General features: G+C 41.1%; 1 protein-coding gene across 3 annotated transcripts in view; it reads left to right on the forward strand.

Moving 5' to 3' along the window:
* Positions 1–12,974, forward strand: part of Mctp2 (multiple C2 and transmembrane domain containing 2) — a 222,116-nt gene extending 209,142 nt beyond the window's left edge. For all 3 annotated transcript variants that reach the window (XM_057756094.1, XM_057756093.1, XM_057756096.1), the window contains 3 exons: positions 1,585–1,694; positions 8,390–8,487; positions 10,678–12,974. In XM_057756094.1, coding sequence (XP_057612077.1) covers positions 1,585–1,694; positions 8,390–8,487; positions 10,678–10,746 — 277 coding nt within the window. In that variant the 3' untranslated portion in view covers positions 10,747–12,974. The remainder of the gene's footprint in view (positions 1–1,584; positions 1,695–8,389; positions 8,488–10,677) is intronic.
* Positions 12,975–14,912: the final 1,938 nt, after the last annotated feature.

The raw sequence follows: 14,912 nt of genomic DNA on the forward strand, positions 1-14,912 counted from the left end.
CTCATTGCCTTGAACAGGATCTGCCATTAAACCAGAAGCTTGTTATTTCTACTGGGCTGGTCGGTCAGCAAGCCCTGGGGCTCTGTCTGTTTTCTCTCCACTTTGGGGTTACAGGCCCATGTAGCCTTGCCTGGCTTTTTACACAAGTACCAGGGATTTGAACTCAGGTCTCTATGGCCCAGGAAGCACTTTTACTTACTGAGCCATTTTAGTCCTGCATGGTCTATTTTTTATATGTTCCTAAACACCTTCTACTGTACTTGACGGTTGTTTTGCCTTCTTTCCTTCCTTGGCAAATATCTATCTTTTTTTAGTCTCTAGAAGGACACTTGTTTGTCTTCGTGAGTCTCTCCTTCCTGTTTCTCTTTCATTGCCTATGTTTCCTCCTCGCTCTCTGTGATCTTCATTTGTAATTATTTCTCTTCCACTTGCCAATCACATTACTCACTGCCCATCTTTCTTACTAGTGTAAAGACGGAATCTTCCACACTCTTCTGGAACCCCAGCTTTCATTCCCTGGCATACATCTTGGATTGTAATAATAATCATTTTCATTTAGCTAATGCCATTTTCTGATTTTTATCTTGATTAGTCCTTGGCCTAAACCTAAGAAGTGGGTTGTTTAATTTAAGTTACTATGGACATTTTCTGTACATCTTTTTGTTTCTATATTATCATTTCATACTTTTATGTTCAGAAAATATTGACCCAACAATTTTTTTTTCATGGAAGTTTAGTGAGGAGACTGGGTGTATTATATCACTATACTTCCTAAGTTCAAAATGCTATGATCATATTTTGTATGTACTCTGTTATTTGATGGATTTGCTCTATTAGTTTCTTAGAGATCTGTCAAAGCAATCTACTATGATTAGAAACTACTCTTCTTGAATTTTGTTGCTTTTGGCTTTCTATATCCTTGGTTCTCTGTTCTTTCTTTTTACACATTGAAGTTGCTATTTTATGAATTATCTTATTAATAATTAAGAAGTAACCTATTTATAACTAATGCAATTTTACTCTCTTGGTGACTTACATGGTTATAGCTATGCCAGCTTTCCTTTGTTAGTTCATTTATCTTCTTCCAGTCAGGTGCCCTTTGGTATCAACTGTGAATTTCCATTCCCTGGATCACCATGTTTGGGTGTTCAGATGTCATTTTGAAGAGACGTAGGCACCAAGCCATGATGGCAGGAATGCCATTCTTAGGCACAGTGTAGCATGGAAAAGGTTTTGTTGGAAGTTGGTGGCTCGAGGAAGCCAATGTTGCTGATCTTTTGACAAGTTCAGTGCTGATTGATCTTCTGATAGTCCGCTCATTAATATCTCACAGGTGCCCGGTTGGGTATGCTCTCAAGTTTAGCAGAATTTTATCTTCAAGTTATATCTATTAGAGATACACACACACACACACACACACACACACAGACTTGTGTATGTATGCATGTATGTATGTATATACTGTGCTTGAAAGAACCTTTTTAAATTATCTAATTTTATAGCTATACCAGAAATACTTGTGACATGATGACTGTGTGGCAGTTTTCAGCCTCAGAAACTGACACTAACATGGTTGCTCCACAGCATGTTTAACTGGACGGTGCCCTTCCTTTCCCTGCTGGCCTGTTTGATTCTGGCCATAGCCACGGTGGCTTTGTATTTCATCCCTCTGCGGTATATCGTTCTGCTCTGGGGTAAGTCTGACATGATCCTTTTGCCAGCAGGCAGTTCCAGGTAAGGACAAATTATTCATTTTTAAAGTACGACCATAAACGTTAAACGTGCTCTTGTTACCAATTAAACATAAGATTAAGGAAAACATTTGGGGAATGAAAACTTCCAGGACCTTTCTGCAAAGGCCAGTTGCGTAAGGGCTCAACGTAGATATTTATAAGCCCTGTGCAGAATCACAATCAAATGAAACTGTGATCAGGCTTCCTATTTCCCTTTAGGCTTCCCTGTCGTAAAACACCTTGAATAATATATGGCAGTGCCCTAGTAACTTTCTAGAAGCACGGTGGTTCAAACGGTGGGCAAACACCTGTGTCTTGCCCTTTATAGACAGTAAAAATGGGTCTGGCCACCGCCTCGCCACTTCTGACACACTTTATTTCAACTGCAAGGAAGAAATAAGCTAACCTCATAGTTAAATCCAGAAGCAGTGGGGTGAGGGATGGACATCTGTGACTACCTACGCAGTGGGTGAAAGAAGAGGCGGGTATGGTTTGCAGAGGACCTGGCTTGCCTGCATTAACTTTAGCCACGTGGAGAAAGCAACAAGAAAAATGGTCAGGTTGGCACCCATTTCATGACTAGATTTCACAGTCAAGCAAGCAGCTGGACCAAATGGAAGCCTCTTTGTGAACTTCCACATCTTTGCTGGGATGACAAAGACACTCTACTAGGTGCATACCCACGTCGTTGATGGAGAAGCCAGGGGCCTTTGTCTTAGGCCTGTGGCTGAATCCATCCTGCATCTTCATCATTTCCTGGGATCAAGGAAGTCCTGAAGACGAGAGACGGCTGGGATGCATTCGCTCGTAAGCAACAGCAGAAAGCCGGGAAATGGAGATAAAAGCTGCAGCCTTTTCTAAAGCCATCAAGCAATTCCATCAAATTGGTGGTGGTGGAGGGAAGCTGCTGATGAGAAAAGCCAAAGTGGACATTTGGACATAAGAGGAGTTATTGGAGAAAGGAAATAACTCCTAAGAATACAGAACAGCAAGGACTGTGTGTACAGAGTGTAGCATGGTCATTCTCTATATTATTTAGAAGATGGAATCTTCTCTTTTTTAACATTTTTATTTATTCTTCTCTCATATCATACAACCTGACCACAGCTTCCCCTCCCTCCACTTCTCCCAGCCTCCCTCACCTCCACTCTCCCCAAGAATCATTCCCAGTCCCAATATCCCACCAGAAAAGAACGGGCCTCCCAGTAATATAAACTGAACGTGGCATAACAAGATACAATAAGAGCAGGCATAAGCCCTCACGTCAAGGCTGGGTGAGGCATCCCAGTAGGAGGAAAAGGGTCCCCCAGACAGGCAAAAGAATCAGAGACAGCCCCACTTTCACTGTCAGGAGTCCCCCAAAACATCAATGACCATAACATGTATTCAGAGGAACTAGTGCAGACGCATGCAGGCTGTGTGATTGAGGATCAAGTGTGAAGTTTGAAACACAAGTACTTGGTATAGCAGACATAATTTTATTCTCTCTTCATTGTTGTATTTATTTTCAAATTCAATTTCCATTCACCGTTTGCACTTAGATGTTATCTTCTAACCAGAAGAGCCTGATAATGATAAGCCTTTGGCTACTGTCTCGTTCACGTTGAGTTGAATGCCATGTCAGCTGTTAAGCGTTATGCATAGCTGATTATTCTTCTGCGCACCTTTTGGTTTGACAATTAAGGCTGAAACAGCCTTTCCTGTATTTCCTCAAGACATGGCTTGCATGAATCCTATGAATACCCTCATCTCTAGATGTGTAAGTTCCATGAATACTGACACAGTATTTACCTCTAACCTATGCTTGTTCTCCTTTGTCTTTTAAAACCTTAGTAATCACCTGAGTTACTAATATATAATACTATATAAAATATGGTAAATAATTGTCACACTCCATTTTTAGGGACCGACAAAGGAAAAGCCAGCCTTGGTTCAGGACAGACATTTCTTTTGCTAATATTTTTGATCCCTGGCTCTCAAATTCAGGCTGTGGAGGGAGGTCAGATGTGAAGAGACTACATGGTTCTGCTTTGTCTTCTGATTGTCAATTTTGGCAATCGGTGCCTCTATTTTCCCAAATCACTTTGACTTTTGATTTCATCTTCTCGTATCTTAGCAGCTTTCTAACATCTCTTTGCATAAACTTAATAAAAGATTTCTCTACCTGGCTTTCAGTTTGTGGCTGATATTGTTAAACAGCATGGAATTTTTTCTGCTCTTATTGCCCCAAACAAACCTTTCTAGTCTTTTATTTTGGTTACTTAGTTCTACATGATAGACAATAGTTGATAATTTATTGATGAATTTACTAATTGGTAATGGAGTCCAAGGCTTAAACATCAATACATAGTTGCTTGCTTCCTCTCCTTATGCAAAACGCACATTGCATTTTGAAATAATCTGTAGTTCTATTATAACCTCTCCTTCCTCAAGTTAGTTATTAGTTTTTAGTTAGCATAAGCTCAGAGAATACTCTTCCTTTAAATGATTACATCCTTTGTAGACTCACACCTTGTCACTTAGAAAAAATTACACACACACACAGACACACACACACACATACATGCCTAAAACATTCATTGCTCCTTCCGACTTTGTTAAGGTTTCAATGTCTTATTCTTAAGGTTACCCATTAATTTTTGTTGATTCCTAAGCCAGATGAATTAGTATCAAACACTAATTGATGACTTCATCCCTTTAGAAAAATTAACCAAATTTTATGAACTAGATTTCATATTTTATACAGTAAATACTTTTGTAAATGCATTTCAAGCACAGACATGATTTGACATAAACCTATGTAAACAGCTTAACTTCAGAACTCTCATGGGAAATACTGCTGGACTCGGAAAATTCACCATGAGGTTTTGACAGGGGAAACATTGTTTTTGTTCTTTGGATCTGTAGTGTATAGTGTAGACATCTGGGTGTAAACACTATGTAAGAAACAGTTGGAAATAGGAACAATTGGCTCTGAATGTTCATAGTTGTGTTCTCTAAAAGTGACCTGCTGTGGCACCCACCATTTCTTTTTTTTGGAAGCAGGACTTTAGGAATTTTCACCCAGGGGCAGTTATTAAGAAATTCTGAAATTGTCCTTAGGAGGCTTTTCTACCCGTCTTTGCTAACTTGTAAGATACACACATTTCTGGAAGTCTCTGTGAAACTTTGCTAACCTGTGTGATATATACACTTCCAGAGGGTCACACAATTTCCACTATTCAATCTAAGGCCTGCTTTTTGTTCCCCATGAGATGTTTCCCCTAATTACTTTGATTCTTTTCTTTATCATGGTGGTTGCCATGATTATCCATCAGTTCTGGTCTCAGACACTTCCGTTGTTGCAAGGTAGATAGAAACTCTTCATGCTACATTTTGAGTCTCTTGTAAGAAGAGATGATGACCCACCCATCTTGTATTTCCATTCAAGAACATGGTATCGTCACAAGAAAGGAATTCAGGATTTAAGAGGATAAGCATGGCTCCTCTGCCTTACACTCAACCAAAGTGCTGTTGTTGGGACTGTGCATAATGTATTCAGGTATACTTGATAGACAGTGACATTCTAGGCCATGTGGTTGTGATTGTGTCACGAAAATGCAGAGCAGATACATAATTTCTCCAAGTGATTTCTTTTTCCCTATTGGAGGCCTCAGTGCCATTCACTGATCTGTATGTTGTATGGTCTGGGGCCACTCACCAATAATTTTATTACCAAATGTTATACCCCAAAATTTGACTCTTTTCCCCCTCCTTGACTCACAATATTAAGAACAGAGATCTATCTGTATCATTTCAGTTGAAAAAAAAAAAAAAAAGAGGTGGTGGTAGTACATGCTTTTAATCCCATACTTGGGAGGTAGGGGTAGGCAGATTTCTAAAAATCTGAGGCCAGTCTGGTCTACAAGAGCTAGTTCCAGGACAGCCAGGGCTACACTGAGAAACCCTGTCTTGAAAAACAAACAAACAAAAACATATCTAGCATTATGAGTAGTATTCACCGGATGAAGATACAACTTCCATGTTTGGATATGTGCTCCAGAAATAGTGCCTGTAATTCATAGTGGCACAAAGACCTTTTTTGTCACTGTCTCCTTGGGGTACTAAGTGGCACCTACAGTCCCAACTCCAGTTTTGCTCTGTTGTTGGTTGATTGCAGATTAGAACGTCCTTGCCTCTATTACTCAACATGGTTTCTGTCATCAAGCCTGGAAACTAGAGGGAAAGATTTTGTTACAAAGATTGGGTTGTTAAAAATCTTGGACCCGGGAGAGCTAAGTGATATACCTGCAATCGCAGTTAACACGTTATGAAGCTAGAGCAGGAGGCCAGGTATGCCTGTCCCTTTGCTATAGGCCTATTACCCCGTAAAGTTGGCCAAGAGGTCTGTGATGTGCTCTTCATACTTGCTCTCACATAATAGACAATTCAGCAGAATACCTGAAATTGTCAAACCTAAGATACCTTAAAAATGAGCTATGCTTCTGAAGCATGCAAGCTGAATACCTTGTGATTTTTATTCCAAGTTTTTCAAACGTAGTCAGTCTCACTGCATTGTGGACTCCTTCTGCCTTTCTGGGTGCGTCTGAGCCGCTGTGAAGGTTTGTAATCTTCCCAGTGACTAAGAATGCAGTGTTTTGATCGGCTGTGATATTATCCCTGCCTTGCTGTTCGTTGCAAAGGCTCCAGATGCGCACACTATATATAATTAACAATAGAAGATACATCTTTTCTCAATACGTCTTTGTCTCCCTTCATCACTTTGCCTTGTCTGTTTTTCTTTTGCCAAAGAGCCCATGCTACAATTAAATGTCTTTAGAATAACACAGTGAGAGTATTTTAGTTTAAAGGAACGCTGGGGGGGAATTTTAGTTCCAAACACGAAGCTTGCTGTGGGGGTGCAGGGAAGAAAGGCAGAGTGCAGCTTTGACTTGAAGGAAAGGGGGACATTACTGAGATCCTACCATAGCCCAACCACCAAGCCACCATTTACTCATGAACAATGGCCTGCTCCCATTTGCAAAGCAGATGTAAATCTGACCCCCCAAAGAAAGGACTGGAGGTTGTCATTGTGTCAGGTACAATGCCATGCAGGAAGTCTAGTCCTTAGATGAAGGCAAAGTCATATTTAATGAACAAAGGGAAACATCAAACCTTTTATGTGATGGGGACTGTTGAACTTGGCTTCCGGGTAGGAGCCATTCAGAGCACAACTAAGCTGAGCTTTCATTCAGCATCATTGGGACAGGCGGGCCTTCAGATACGATCCTTGTTAAACAAGCACCCTGTGGCAAAACTTCAGAAAGCCACCTAGTCTTTCTGCTTCTAAAACTCAACATGAAAAAAAAGGGGGGTTGACATTTGGTGAAAAGACTATAGCTTATGAGATCTGGATAAGGCAGAGGCACCCCAAGGAGCAGAGTAGAAGACAAAAGAAGGTTGGGAGGAATCTCTGTCTGCAGAGGAATCCATGTTCTGGGCATGCCCAGGAACTCCAATATGCACGGCCAAAGATTGACAGAGGCTGCATGGTCACTTGGCATCTTGAACATTGAAGCTCATTCTAATTGCTACTGTCCCCATGCGAAGTTGCTTAGACAAACACGTGTGGCAGCGTTGCAGTCCATAAATGAAGTTAGACACCACAGCACGATAATTTTCCAATAATAACTTTTCACAGTTTCTGCCAGCAATGTGCAATCAACGTGTCAACTCTGTTCTGCGAAAAAAGAGGATCCTGGGAAAAGGAGTAGAGGGAGAGCGGTTGCTGGAGTTTCTTTCTATACACTGAAGCTCCCACCCTCTTCTCCCCACAGTTATGTTGTGTCCAGAGCGTCCAAGCAGGGACTTGTGTTGACTAGTAAAGGCCTTATCCCATCTGTCTCCACAGCAGAGGAGGCTCTTAGTCGGTGCTTACCAAAAGAGCCTCGTTTCGGTGCATGTTTCTGCAGTCCTGCTGCTGGGATTGTAATGGGATTTTCACAGCTGAAGAAGGCAGAGTCCCCTTTGCACAGCACGACCCTCCGTCAGTTTCAGGAAAAAAATTTTTCTGAATGATGTCATGTGACAGAAACATGTGTACAGCTAGAAGTACAGTGATTGTGTTCACACTAATTTTTAGTTGTGGATGTCTCTCCTTCTCCCACTCAGGCATGTTTTCAAAGATAGACGTTAGATAGGTAGATAGAGATAGAGAATGAATAGATGATAGATAGATAGATAGATAGATAGATAGATAGATAGATAGATAGATAGGTAGATAGATAGATAGATAGATAGATAGATAGATAGATAGATAGATAGTGGGTGGATAGATGGATGGATAGATAGGCAGACAGACAGACAGACAATGGATCGATGGATGGATGGACAGATGGACGGATGGACAGACAGACAGATGGGTAGATAGATAAATAGAAGATAGATAGGTAGATAGATAGATAGATAGATAGATAGATAGATAGATAGACAGACAGACAGAACGACAGATAAATAGATGGGTAGATGGATGGATGGATGGATAGATAGATAGATAGATAGATAGATAGATAGATAGATAGATAGATGATGGACATATGGATGGGGAAATGGATAACTGGATAAATGGATAGATGGGTAGATATGAACGATAAACACATCATATTTCTGTTTTGTAGGCATAAACAAATTTACTAAGAAGCTTCGAAATCCTTATTCCATCGACAATAATGAGCTGCTCGACTTTCTCTCCAGGGTGCCCTCGGACGTTCAAAAGGTAGGTGATGATTGGTCACCACCCACAGGGGCGGCTGCATTGAGTTCTTGCCAGTCCTAGAGATTTGGACGGGCGCATGGCGGTGCTTGTGTGAGCGACTGAAATGAGGACTCAGAAAATCCCTAAAGCATTCTTCCTGGGAGGTGGTGGGGGAGAAGAGCCAGCCCTTCGTCCAAAGGATATGACGACTGGGGAAATTATCCTGCAAAAGAGCTACTTAGGAACGAATCCGGAACTCATACTGAGTAGCTATGGGCTGCAGAATCCGTCCCCTTTTGATTGCTCGCCTCCCTGAAGAGACTGAGATGAGCTTGGAGGAGGCGCCGGAGATCCAGTGCTGAGAGACACTGCTTATTTTCTTAGTTCTCCAGATGGCGGGCATTTTCAAGGAAAGAGGAGACAAGAGGATTATTCTCTTTATTCCTTTCTTGCCCCAATTATCTCTTCAGCCTGCCCTCTATCCTCTTTCCTCTAAAGACTGAGGAATGCTGAGGGCAAAGGCCCTCCGTACGCTGATCCACACAGAAGAAGTGGTGGTGGGAAATCAAATTGGAGATCAATCGCAAGTATTATTCACAGGTAATGCTCACTTAGTCCAGCAGCGTCCCAATTTTGTGGAAGCACAGAGATTAACAAAGGCAACGGTGAAAGAAAGTCCCGAAGAATGGCGGCCCCATCCAGGGCCCTGCGAACTTGCCTGCACCAAAGCCAGAGGAAGGCAGGCAGGCTGTCATTTCCACTAATGGAGAAGAGTGACCACTGAATAGGTAAAAGGGGATAGCGTGGCATGAAGCATCATCAAGATGATCAAAGGCTCAGCCTTTTCTTTTCTGGGAGAACCCCAATTTGAGTATCGATTTTCATCTTGGAGCCAATGTAGCATAATTGCTTTCCTAGTGTCTTCAGGTGGATTAGAGACACATGGGGCTGGAGGTCTCAAGGACCCCTCTCTGCTTCACCCACATTTTACAGATGAAAACGGACTCTGTGGTGCTTTACAAAACCAAAGATAACGAACAAAATGACAACATCAGAAAAAAAACTTTACTTCATGACATAAACCTGTTCAAATCAGTTCTGCAGATATATTTACTCTCTAGCTTTACATGGCATAATTGAGAAATAATAGCCTGGCCTTTGTTCTGCACTTAAGATCTACAGTTATAGTATCTTCTATTATCTTGGGGGACTTTCACAAAACACAAAATGGGAAAGATAAATTTGTCTTTTTGTTTATCTGGTTGTGGCAAAGCGTAGGCTAATGGAAGTATGGGTATGACATCCTTGGGGAATTTGGCAGAAATGCTAAAAGTAGGGAGCACATGTGTCCAGTAACATAAGTGCATTCTGCCCTCAGCCTACCAGAGCTGCACATGAAAACACTATGCTTGCAATGTCCCATCACTGGGGTTACACTGTGTGAGTTCATACAGCATCTGTGAATAGACATTCCCCATCAATTCCGTCTCTCCACAGTCTGGCAACAGCCCTTGGAGTGTTGACTCAGGTATCCTTGGTGGATTTTCAGAGAGATACATATGATAACAATTTGAAAGAGAGTCCTCCAAGCATTAGCATGAGTGCTCCTGTCCCGACCCTTGGTGCCTTTTAATGGCAATGACGATGTGCCTCTGGGGACTCCCCAGGGCTCATGTTTATCACAGATGTTCCAGTCATTACACTATAGTCAAGTGAATTTTAAGACATCTGCAGAAGTTTGGGGGCTACCATCTATTTCAATATTTTGCCCCCTCTTAGGTAAAATTAATGACTGTAAGAACCTGAATATTCCCCCGTCATTGTAGTATTATGAAAGGACTAATACTCAGTAATCTGTCGTATCATAACATATGATCAACAATCCCAAGAAGCAATTAGGTTATTATTTACGGTTAAAAGCTGGTATGAGCAAGACCAAGATCAGGGGCAGCAGTCCCGAAGCCCATAGAAGCCCATGTATCCCATTAGAGAAATCTGCTTTTAATACTTTGGTTTCAAGAAATGATGCATGACTTCTGAAACCCTTCCTGCAATTAATTCCCTCCGTGGTCCTGTGTTTAAATAATGATTCATTGCCTTTGAACCTTCCTTCCTTCCTTTGCCTTGCCGTGTCCTCGGGGAGCCATTAACACGCTCTGTGGCGAGCTAGGGTTACCTAACTGCCAGCATCATGCCTGTTGGTTTTCACAGGTGCAGTATGCAGAGCTGAAGCTCTGTGGCGGACACAGCCCATTTCGGAAGAAGCGGAGTACCGTCTAGGGCTCACGCTGACTGAGGACCCCAGGCTCTCGCGTGTAGCTGATCAGACCTCCGTTCGGATTGCTCCAGTGGTATGGAGGTGCCCAGAAATGGGTGCTCTGTGCAACTCTCTCATCATCCCCTACTCTCTTCACATCTACAGATGCACACACACCTGCACATATGTCCCCATGCATGGGTATCCTGATGCCTACACAGTCAGCTCAACAAAAGTCACCAAGTCTAAGACTGTGAGAGTCTCTCATCCATTTGTAGGAAGGACATAAAACAAGGTGTCCACATAGCTGAACACTGTCCATGAGAGCAAACAGGAGACTCACCTGATTCTAGGATGATGCTGAACTTATTTTAATACCGTCAGCATATTTTCACTAAGATACAGTAATTTCCATCTGGAGCTGGTGGCTCACAATCACAGCAATGAGGAGGCCAAGGCAGGACAGCCGCAAGCTCTGTGCCAGTCCAAGAGTTGTAACATTCCAGTCTCTGCTCTGTTACAAAGCTCTGTCATAAAATACGGCAATCCACAGAGGTGCGGTTCTTTCCGGTCTCAATCCCCCACACTTGTTTCAGATTATTTTGCCACTGTTTATCTATCCAGATGATGTGCATTAGAAAATGAACATTTAGTGATCTCTAGAAGTAACACAAATATTTTGGAATCAGCTATGATTACTCAAGACATGGTCATGATTTTGATGACCCTTCAGTATTGGATGCCAGCCTGGATGGCATTTCAGCTGTTGTTGGCAAGGGGTATCACCGATGGTCCCAATGAAGAATAAGGATTTAATGATAATATTTTGTTGCTGTGAAAATGCCATTTCCTCCAACTTCACTTTTTGCTTATTACCAAAACCAGATGTCAATATGCATCCTTACAGAGATGATGCGGGTTGGGGGAGACTAATTAGTAAATTCAGGAAGTACTTAGGAATATGAACATAGGAAGGGACTTACTTAGAGACTCTTGGTGAAATACAGTCATTTCAGTTACCCGATGTTTTAAGCAGATAGTTAACATGCTTTTGGCTGTCTGAATTTGTCTTTTGTTTTTCTAAGGACCAAAATAAGATAAAGACAATACAATTTCATTTCAAAGCCCTGTTCATACAAAACAACCACCAAAAAGTCCTCTGTAAATAGCATGCGTATGAGTCCCGAGCTCCTAACAACTCCACAGCACACCCTGCTAATTTGAAAACTATTAATTTTGTGCATGTAGAAAATGTATACAGTTATTATTGTGTTAAAATTATATATAAGCTTTAAAATCTGTATTTCCTTGACACATACTTGCTATGTGTAGGTTTGTATATATATATACAGATATATATTATAAAGAGAAGTTGAAGTGAAAAGATGGAATTTACTTATGTTTACTTCTTTCTTTGTTTGTTTCTGCATTGTAACTTAATAATCTTCTAACAAAATGTTTTATGAAAAATGCCAAAGATTCTAAACTTTATCATCTCACGTCTGTTTTTCTTCATATTCTTCTTCCTGGTTTCTTTGTGGCAGAGCTCAATTCCTGCATGATTTGATTTACTTCGAGTTAATGAAGCTGGCTGGAAAAGAGCCTTGAAGAGATTCTAAAAGCCCCAGTAAATCTGTTAGTTGTACATACAATAGCTACTCGAGAATGTCTTTGTCTAACCAGTTACTCAATCTTCTGTGTAAACAATACCGCATTGTCTTGTTCCTGTCATCCAGTTTAACATAGTCTGTCATTTAGTAATGACCCAAGGCAGACATCTTTAAGCCGACGTGTGAGATCTGATCAGTCATTGGAATGAAAACTTTTGGGAGCAAAATAACCCATTATTTATTTAAACGTAGATCCCATCCTTCAAGCCTGTTCTTTTGCTTTAGAATTTCTAAATGAAATAATTTACCAGACAAGAAGGTATCATTAGTGAGAATTCTTTTCTCTCTAGCCCAAATAGAACTCACAGCATTAAATTTAGGACACAAATGCCAGCTGGTGTTTGGGAGCATGACAGGGCCAACTTCTCCTAAACTCTCTACTGAAGACAATCACTAGTTGATTAAATTGACATTGCATGTGAGAAAATGAGTGTCTTTTGGAAGTGAAATGTTAAGATTTATATAATTATTATAGTTGTACAGGTCTAATCCTTGAAGACTCTGTCTTAGCCCAGGATCTCAGAAAATGATAAATACTATAATTTAATTCTTTATTCCATCTTGAGGAAGCACCTGTCACAAACTGTGGGCATAACTATTGCCCTTGTATGCATGACACCAAAACTGTTATGAGTTTCCTTTTTCTTCCACCACTATTTGATACACAAAAGCAAGATTTATTTTAACCCGAGATCTTACCAACTTCTTCAAGATCTTTCTTCTTCTTCCTGAGACTTTTGACAATTTGCACTTCTGGAAAGCAGTCCTACGGCATGTCCAGATTTGTCAGCATGACAGTTTGTATGCTTTGGGACCAGTATTGAATAACATGCATGCTACTAGAATAGAATCACTGCAGTACCAAAACAGTGAATTTGATAGCTGATCACCACTCTAAAAACAGAAAAGACAAATGAAACTAAATTCCCCACACTTCAATAGGTCAGACATAAGTATTTGGAGCCTCGTTCCCTAGTGTCTCGCAATACCTTAAAATGACATCTGGAACCTAACCCTTAAACCCTCACAGTGCTTTACACAAAAGACCAGTGTAGTGGGAGATTTGTAAACTGTGTGAAAATGCATTGTTATGATTGATGTAATAAAAAGCTGAATGGCCAATAGCTAGGGAGGCAGAATAGGTGGGACCTCCGGGGACAAAGAGGACTCTGGGAAGGAAAAGACAGAGTTGCCAGTCAGCTATGGAGAGGAAACGGGAGGTACAAGATGGAAGAAAGGTAATGCCATGGGACAGAACAGAGATTTAAAAATGTGAGTTAATTTAAGTTATAAGAGCTAGTTAGAAACAAGCCAAAAATATTGGCTGAGCTTTCATAGTTAATAAGAAACCTCCAGGTCAACCAGGCGGTGGTGGCGCACGCCTTTAATCCCAGCACTCGGGAGGCAGAGGCAGGCGGATCTCTGTGAGTTCGAGGCCAGCCTGGTCTACAAGAGCTAGTTTCAGGACAGGAACCAAAAAGCTACGGAGAAACCCTGTCTCGAAAAATCCAAAAAAAAAAAAAAAAAAAAAAAGGAACCTCCAGGTCATTATTTGGGAGCTGGCTGGTGGGATAGAGAAAGACTCAGCTCCTTACTGGAAAGTCTTTAGAACATGAATCTTATTATAAAACTTACTTAGAAGCAGTACCAAGAGCTCCACTTGACCCCTCAGATTTGGGCCAACTCAAGAATTCCATAATAAAAAAGACTAAGTAATTTCTCTTTTATTTGCAATAACGTAGCTACCATCTGCTTCTCTGAGTGGCATGATTTTTTTCTCTCTCTAGAAGCTCGCTCACTGTTTTATCGGAGTGTATTTCAATAAATTATGTATTTGTGTCTTGGTAAATTATTTTGTTAGTTCATCACTGTCTTTCCTATGTTGTTTTGCATGGCAGCAGCTTTGTGACTAACAGGCAGGTAGCATATGTAGTGTGGATACTCAGAATGGAGGTCCAATCACGTCTAGGAGAAGATGGACGATAAGGTGCAAGATATAGCCACATTAGACAGGGTGTGTGAAATCCACTTAATGATCTTGGAGAAATTTGAAAATTGCATATTCACACCATTTGACTTAAAGATAATTAAGTGGAAATACTAAAGTTGTGTGAAGTGTTCACAGTTCTTTTTTTAACCCCATACTCCCATTTATAGCTCTACCAAAATATCTTCAAGGCTTGTCTCCTGGACTGGGGGGCAGGGGTCTCCTTGGATATACTTGTTTTTAATCTTTGTACTTTTCTCTCATCTCCAAATCCATAAAATGCAGTCACTCAAGGGTCGATGTGGTTATGTTTCCATCCTGATGGCCATGACCACCCTGCAAGTCAACTGTCTGCAGTGTCCACATACCATGCAAATGGCGTCAGTGCTGGCAGTCCCATTGGGCTGGGCTAGTCTTCTTACATATTAACCCTTTCACTTGCGATCTCTTCCCCTAATATTTCTGACTAAGTAAATTCTGTTCTTCAAACCACTCAACATTCTCCTTCTCTGATGATATTACCTTTGTCATT

Source organism: Chionomys nivalis, chromosome 23 (genome assembly GCF_950005125.1).
Source record: "Chionomys nivalis chromosome 23, mChiNiv1.1, whole genome shotgun sequence".
In the NCBI taxonomy this organism is placed as follows: Eukaryota; Metazoa; Chordata; class Mammalia; order Rodentia; family Cricetidae; genus Chionomys; species Chionomys nivalis.